Source organism: Dermacentor albipictus, chromosome 1 (assembly GCF_038994185.2).
Source record: "Dermacentor albipictus isolate Rhodes 1998 colony chromosome 1, USDA_Dalb.pri_finalv2, whole genome shotgun sequence".
Lineage (NCBI taxonomy): Eukaryota > Metazoa > Arthropoda > Arachnida > Ixodida > Ixodidae > Dermacentor > Dermacentor albipictus.
The window spans coordinates 400,054,621-400,062,776 of record NC_091821.1 but is presented as its reverse complement, the minus strand read 5'-3'; the positions used below and the strand labels follow the sequence as shown (position 1 = coordinate 400,062,776).

Below are 8,156 nucleotides of genomic sequence, written 5' to 3'. Positions count from 1 at the left end.
ATATGGGGTTTAACGTGCCAAAACCACTTTGTGATTATGAGGCACGCCGTAGTGGAGGACTCCATAAATTTTGACCACCTGGGGTTGTTTAAGGTGCACCTAAATCTAAGTACACGGGTGTTTTCGCATTTCGCCCCCATCGAAATGCGGCCGCCGTGGCCGGGATTCGATCCCGCGACCTCGTGCTCAGCAGCCTAACACCATAGCCACTGAGCAACCACGGCGGGTCGAATGCGGAGGAAGAGGCTACAGTGAAAGCATGAGGCGGAAAGTGGGAGAGGAGGGTGTGGCGAAAGTGTGAGATGAAAAGCGTAGCGCCGCTCTGCGGTGACGATGGCTACGAGATGGCGCCAGAGTAGCGCGTGTCAGACATGTGAACATGAATCGCGCTGCCCGCTCGTCACCCGCGCGCTGTCTCTCGCGATCTTCAGATTGGCGAGGCAGTCACGCCACATTTCGCTTCGTTTGCAGCGTGCCGCACGAGTATCGTAATCGTCGCTGAATTTTTTTTTCTCTTTTCGCTGAACGATGCTTTTTTTGGTCTCTCTTGCCTGGGTTCTCGTCCAGGTCCTCGTATTGGGAGAACGCAATTATTAGAGGAAAAAGCAGGCAGCCATACCAAAGAAACAAATACGGTGCAAGTCTTCACTGGGGGAGGAGAAAATGCTGCTACCGTGGCGAATGAGTTCAGAGCCGAGGAAATTGCTGAAATCTGCTGGCTCCCCTTGTTTTTCCCCCGAGCATAATCAGTTCTCACCTGTGCAGAGAAAGAGAAACTTGCCAGGAAAGGAGGCTGGTATACGTGACGGCTTGCCCCATACCTGCATCCAGGACGCACAGCCGAGCACGTGGGTACCACTCCGTCACTGGTACGAAGGAATAACGCACTGCGGGGTCGTTTCTTTCTCTAACATCCTTTATTTGCCCCCGTAGAATAACAGTGTGTAGTGAGTGTATATAGCATCTCTGTACGCTCCGCGAAGAAAGAGATAGAGACCGTTAGAGGCCCCCACGCTCGTCGGTCAGCTGCGCTCCCAAGGGAATTCGGTCGCCCGCACCGCGCGGATGAGCAGGCCCAGCACATCGCACATACTGGAACGACTGATCGTCCACGTCCTGACCTGGAATCTTTTAAGTGTTTAACGCCGTAATAAATGCACATTGTTCGGGGTTCACGGTGCCTACCACAACGTTATATATAACAGTGGAAGATGATCGTGAATCATACATTGTTAGGCTTTGCTTAGGCGCACGTTCGTGCAATTATAGCCGAAGAGGCAACGATGGGGAAGCGAGGGTTGCGTGTTATTTTTTCTCTCTCTTCTTTATCATTAAATTACCCTGATATCCCGAGTCATCGCCCATTTTCTGAGATCATTCATATCCTTCATTTCCGGAGAATATCATTTTTTTTTGTGATGTAGGCTAAGATATTGCCCATCCCTTAACACTGGAGCTACTGCACTGACAAGGCTATACGGATATTTGGCTGTTGTTTACTTGTACACTCTTCACGCGAATGCATGCATAAGGTAGAAGTTGCATCCGTAAATGGTACTGCACAAGCAGCGCTTCAAAAACCGTTGAGTTCTCCGAAGCAAGCTGTATGGTACTCTCCGATATGACCACCCTTCATGAAAGTTCCTCCATGTGGCGACAGATAGTTTCCAAGCAAGGGTCATGGCTGTTAGTAGGTCATGGCTTATATTACTCTCTGTTCCGTTCATTAACTGCTCGCGCTGAGACGATTAACTGTCTGTGGTGAGATGCCGTGACACCACCAAGGAAGAGGCTACAATGAAATATTCCTGAGCGAAATATAGGCGTTGTTGGGGTGGGCGATGACTCGGGAGGATGTCGTAGTATTGTTTTGTCATGGAGCAGTAATTAATGTGGCAAATGTTTGAGGCTGCTTACCTTAAACTGATGGTGGGACTTACGAAGGAAGATATAGTATTAAACGCGAAGGCTACGCCCTAAACATGCGAAACAAAAAAGGAGGCGTGATGAGTGCGGAATTGAGTGCGACCGCACAATGAATCACCAGTGGCTTAGTAGAATTGCGAGAACGCGTCGATGTTCGTGCGCAAGCGTGCACTGAAGTGTGCATTCGAGCGGGGCTTCGGGAATCCATCGCTCCCGATAGGAAAACGCTGTACAGGTCGGCGTGAAAAAAGAAGCACGCGCGACTCGTACAAACTGTGTGTGGCAGTTCAGAGAAAGTTGTACTATGCTGATTAAAAAAAATGCTGCTTCTTGCCCATTGTGACGTCCCGTATAATTCATCTGCCTTTGGGCAACGTGGAACTCCATTTTTGAGCCGCGGTAAACAGCAACGCCTCAAGAGATACAAACGCGAACGCCTAAAACGCAGTGTACTTTCTGTAAATGCGCTGCTTTAGGAGAACGTGTCATCCCCGTTGAGGGCGCCTGTTCTAACATCTATCCTGTTTAAAATGCAAAATTATAGTTCGGAATGCTTCCTTGCCGCCCAGTTTTATCGTTACCTTACGCCATATTCTGCCCATCCAGTCTGCACGCAACTTCACGCACTAGTGGAGATGTCGTTTTGAGAGCGCATTGCTCGCTCGGAACGCGTCCGTGCGTTTCCCCTGTTTGAGAGTATGTCCGCTGCTCAAAACGGAGCAGGAAAAGCACAGCTGGGTATTGAGAGCCTGGGATCGGCGAGTATTCTGCCCGGTCAAACATTTCTTATGCGGTTCTGGCATCTGTATTTTTTTTCTTCTCATATCGCGCTGAAATGCGGGTGCCCGCGTTCATTGGTGACTATCATTATCCTTGCATGCTCCATCCAACCCTGAAGACAAAAGGAAACTTCACCATCGGAGCCGCCGATAGTTTGCTCCCATGCTTAACCAGTTTCACGGTGCCCTCTGGCAACAAGAGCGACCACACTCATTGTAGTTTCATCCTCAGCACCTCCGTCCGTTTAGTAGCTTACCACCAGTAACAACCGTTCCCACCGAGTACACCGGTTAGTTTCGTATTGTTAAAATACACGTCGACTCTAAATTGCGATGCTATATATATGTGTATAGTTAACTGTCTAGAAGCAGCTTAGGGCAGCGAGATATCGGGAGGAACGCCTGTCACAGGCTGCGCCTGGCTGTCACGCCTTCTTCGGAGCAAGTGTGCTGGGCCCGACTCCAACCCATACCGCGTACACAGATAACACGAAGCCTTTCAGCTTTGAATCGTGACGTCACGCAAGTGAACCGACAACCCGTACACACTCATCATGCCGTGCTTGGCAAACTGTAGGCGTCAGTCGACGTGTGCGACGTTGCGTCTCGAAGCACGCAGACTGCGTCACCGAAGTGCCGTCGCCCCAACGCGGCGCGGCGACCGAGCTAATACGACTGCCTTGGAAGAGCGCGTAGCGCGAACGTGTCTTCAGAAGTCCTGAAGAGCGTGGGGGACTCCGACGGTGGAGCACTGGCCTAAGGCACACCGACTGCGCCGAGGTCCGCGGCGGCCGCGCCTCCACGTCGGAGGGTGGTCGCTGCTGGCCCAACGTGACACACACACACAAAAAATTATATGTTGAGCTCGCTACCATGCCGCCTACAACCAGACCCCCGAGTTTGGGTTTCTTTGAACGGGCGGTCTCACGCGAAGCAGGACATGTCGCCGGTTTTGTCTCCTCGTCACCGAAAGGTCCTGTATCTTAGCAGCGTCGCTCACATACTCGCTCGATGGCCTCTAGTGCGCCCTTGCAGATACCGAAGCTCTTACGGTAGCACGAGTCGAGGTAAACGATCCTGCCTACATGTGGCTGATACTTGTCTTGATCACAGCAACACTCAATACTGAAGGGACTCCTACACGTAACAGTAGCCGACCTGAAAGCATCGAGAGGCTTTACTTCCGTTTAATTCGCAGTCAGCCGTAATTCTTCAATAAACATTATCAAAGGACTCTGAGTCAAGGAAAACGAGTTATTTCGACATAATACGAGTGCATTGATCTACCGGTTGATGTGCTTCTGCACCCTGGTGAACGGCCGCATCGTAGGCACCGGACGTCTTTCGGAAAACGCGCGGCGACATCCCCGCTATACGCGTGGCTGCGTCCTCTATGTGGACCGAGGGATGGTCTCCTTGTAACCGGCCCTTCCGATACGCTGGCGCTGATGCCCATCGACGCCACGCCACTGATGATCCCAACACGGCTCCGACGAGTGCCGCCACGAAGCTGGCTTTACGTGCTTGCGGATAACCGCCGTTATTTCAATGCACCTGCAGCTTCGGAGACGTTGTCATTTCGACAGTGTTCTTTCGGCGAGAGATCTCTCTCCGGGCATCGTAGCCAAGAAGCACGCAGATGCAGAGGGGCAGGAGAAGACGGAAAGCTCGAAGGAAGCTTGCTCCGTCATCTAGCGCTTTTCTTTCATCGTAGAAGTTACTATGTTTAGCGCAGCTCTGTAAATCGTTTATCGGCGCAGCCGACTCTGGCAGTTCATTTTCTTTCTTTTGTTTCCGATGGTGAAAGCTTGTTCGAAGAAATGTGGCAATTGAAATAGTTCCAGGAGAACGCCAACATCAACATGCGTTGGACCAGTTTAGGCAGCGCCGAACCTGCGATAAAAAACTTCCTCTCTATTTCTCTTTGGATGAGGGTCCCGCGAACAGGCAATAAGCCTTCCATTTAAAATAATATCGGGAACATTGCTGTGTAATGGAGTGGAGTGAGAACACTCGTTTCGTCCTGTGCTGCCGCACGTTCTGACCCATCAGTATTAGGCTACACGGGATGTCTTGGCAATTACTACGCGATTCCTTCTCTTATATACTAGCTCTTATTTAATGCCTTCCAGCGTCTATGTCGGCGCAGTGCTGGTACCTTCCTGGTACCTCCCTTCAGCATTCGTTCGTTAAGCCAATTCGCCCTATCCCCTGATTGAAGAAACACAGCCATCGGCTCGGCAGTTTTGCTTCTTTGGCTTAATATCCGTTCACTGGCGCGTATTCTGACCACCGCGACAACGTCGACGACGGAGCTCGCCAACTGTGAGCACACGATGCCACTCCCGCCCGCCTATGCAGCATGGCACTGGCGCGGTATGGCCGCCGCGGCCTCGGCTGCACGACACTCAATACTGAACTCGGGTGGACGACTCTGTGGGAAGACTACGGGAAGATTGCCTATGTACAGACACCAGGGGGTTGGGAGGGGGGGCCCCTCTTTGGCACGTTCTCGTCACGAGGCAGCCTCGCGCGCTGCCAGCCAGCAGGCGTCGTTATCGTCGCCTTGGTTTCGTTGTGCGCGTCCGCTGGACCCCGCGGGTAGCTCCGGGCCGTGCGTCTGGTCCTCGGTGTCTTGTCTCGGCCACTGGCTTACAGGGCGCGAGTGGCGGCTCTTGTTGAGCGGGAGCCGCGGGGTTACTTTGAAGGGTCGTCGCTGGCCTCTCGCCGTGCTGTCGTCGGGGGGGCCGCGACTGGCCTCGGGGACCTCCGTCGCGAAGGGGAGGCCTTCGCGCGGAGGTCCTCCTCTCGTGGCAATCAAGCCTCCGTTGGTCGGAGGAAGCTGGCGTCTAGTTGACGTCTGGCACGCGCCTATGGCGTGCCCCGGCTCGCAGCGCCCTCAGCGGCGATCCCAGTAGACTCGGAAAGCCCGCCATCTTGGAACGCAGCTGGCTGCGCAGCGAAGTCCGGCGACGGTCCGGCGAATCCGGCTGGAGCAAAGGTGCTCGGTCCTGGAGCACGATCTTGGGCGAAGAGGCGCTGACCAGCAGGTCGGAGGAACCAGGCGCCACGCGGCAGAAGGCCGCTTCGAGCAGCGCCTCGGACTCTTCCTTCTCCGGGATCGGTAGCAGCAGTGTGGGGCGCCGCACGTGCTGGTCGCGGAACCTCTCGAAGCGCGACGGCGGCCGCGGCTTGGGCGGCGGTGGCCGTACCGTGAGCGGCAGCAACGTCGGCGCCGTGCCGCTGCCCGCCGGGCTTACTCGGTGCTGACCACCGCGGCGGCTGCGCACCTCGGCAGGAGGAGGGGCCAGCAGCACGCTGGACAATGCCGCCGGGCACAGCGCCGCGCCCACGTTGTTCGCCGTCGTCGACGGCGCCGTTGGCGAAGACGGTGACTTGACCGGCGGCGGAGGTTGCAGCCTAGGTGGAGCGGACCGGTCAGGTGATGTCTTGGCCGGCGCAGGAGCGGAGCGTTCTTTCGGTGATACGTCCGGACTCTTCGTCTTCGCGGCGACCGGTGTCTTCGGCGGTGGCGTCATCGACTTGGTCACTTCTTTCTCTGGCGTCCCGATTGGAGACTCGGGAACCGGGGTCCTCGGGCTCCGCGCCGGCAATGGCGGTGGTGGACAAGCGGCCTTCGGTGGCTGCGTTGGTGGCGAACGAACGGGTGGCGGCGGGTGCACGACGGCTCGAGTGAGCCCGCTGCGGCGCCCTCTGGGCTCCTCGGGAGCGTCCTCGGGGCTCGCGGGGCAGCTCGACGTTGGGCTCGAGGCACCTGAACTGGTCGGTTGCGGCGAGGAGATGCGGCGGCCGATGGAGATGCTGCTGCTGCTGCTCGCGGAGGCAGCCTCGGGTGACGCTAGCGTGAAAGTACTGGCACCGGAGCTCCGGTGCCTGTGGAAGCGGCACGCTTCGGCACTGTGCCGGTAGTGGCTGGCGGGCAGGGGGTCTACGGGGCCGCGCAGGTCCTGCGGCCAGGGGTTGGCTGGTCGGGTCTGTCCCAGCGCTTCGCAAGGTGCCAGCAGAGCCCGTGCTCCCGGCGTGACGGGCGTGGCGTGGCCGTGCGACGAGTGCTTGAGGCGCACGATCTTGGTGCGGCAAATGACGCATCGCAGGGGCAGCACGCGCTGCGACACGGCCACCTGGATGGTCTTGACGAAGCACTTGCGGCACACGACGCGGTGGCCACACGGGAATGTCTGCATGCTCGCCTTGGCCGTCACGCAGACCACGCACTGGAACAGAAAAAAAAAAACACGGTTGGGCACGCTGTTGCAAATGCGTCCGCAAGGAACCCCACCAGCAAAGGGCATGCCTTTTCGTGATTTTCACTGGTTGACTCAGTGGTTAGCAGTACTGTGAGGCTACTACATTTGCAGGCCATTTTAACTTGTTTTTTTCACGCAGAAAGCTAACACGGGCTCTTCTAGTGTGTTTAGACCCATGTCTTCTACTCTCGCCACATCAAAAGCCATTTCTCTGTTTCTATCTCCCTCTATAAGATTTCTTATCGCTTAACGCTCCTCCCTATATTGTATATTTCTAGAGACAACAGTGTCCTCTCTCTGTAGAGTGCGTGCCATATGCAAGTGGAACTTCCTCAGCGGCAGTTCTCTGTCTCTATTCTGTGAGTCTAAAAGCTATTAACTCGCTTAATTCTTCATTTCATCATGGAGGAGTCAACCTGCAATTTTATCGACTCTTTAAGCCGGTGACGGAACGGGCGAAAATACGTTAAAGTTTGTGTGAGACTTACCTCTTCTTCTTGGCTTGTAGCCAGCTCCGGCTCGTGCTCTTCCAGCTTCGTGAGCAGCTTGTCCTGCAAAAGGATAACAAAGGTGCATTTATTAGAAAACGTGTTTGCAGCATCAGGTTTTTATGAGTACCGAGCTAGCCTACTTGTGAACAAGTTGATACTTATAATATTAATCATGCTCACCAGTAAGTCTACGCATGTTGAACGTCGTACTTAAACTAGAGTCAGCCACATAGTGTAATAATTGGCTCACCGATATGCGCTAAGTGCAAGTGTGAAGAGACCATCATTCATATTCTGTGCCACTGCTATCGCTTTGATAACCAACGTGTGACTCCCCAGTGTACTTTGAATAGACTGGACGATAGGCCATTCACAGAAGCAAAGATCTTGGAAGCCTGACCTCACAGTTCATTAACCCAGAAAGCAATTCGAGTACTTCTTCACTGCCTACAGGCAACAGACTTGAGCACCCGACTGTAAACATCCAGCACCTAACTTAGTGCATGTTTAAGTGCGATATAGACTCATGTTTTCTCTCCTTTTCTTCCACTCCTCCATCCCCCTCTCCACGTGCAGGGTAGCAAATTGGACTCAGACTGGTTAACCTCCCTGCCTTTCCTTCCTCCCTTCTCTCTTTCTGTCTAATACCTACATTGCCCCTCCCCCCTGTTTTCCTTAGCGAGGGCCTTGAA

The 8,156-nt window shown here is 54.4% G+C and overlaps 1 protein-coding gene across 1 annotated transcript in view; it reads right to left on the bottom strand.

Annotated features, from left to right (window-relative positions):
• Positions 1-911: 911 nt before the first annotated feature.
• LOC135918748 (uncharacterized) overlaps positions 912-8,156 on the bottom strand; it is a 55,189-nt gene continuing 47,944 nt past the window's right edge. The window contains exons 2-3 of the mRNA XM_065452416.1: positions 7,462-7,524; positions 912-6,940 (exon numbers count right to left, since the gene is read on the bottom strand). Coding sequence (XP_065308488.1) covers positions 5,555-6,940; positions 7,462-7,524 — 1,449 coding nt within the window. The 3' untranslated portion in view covers positions 912-5,554. The remainder of the gene's footprint in view (positions 6,941-7,461; positions 7,525-8,156) is intronic.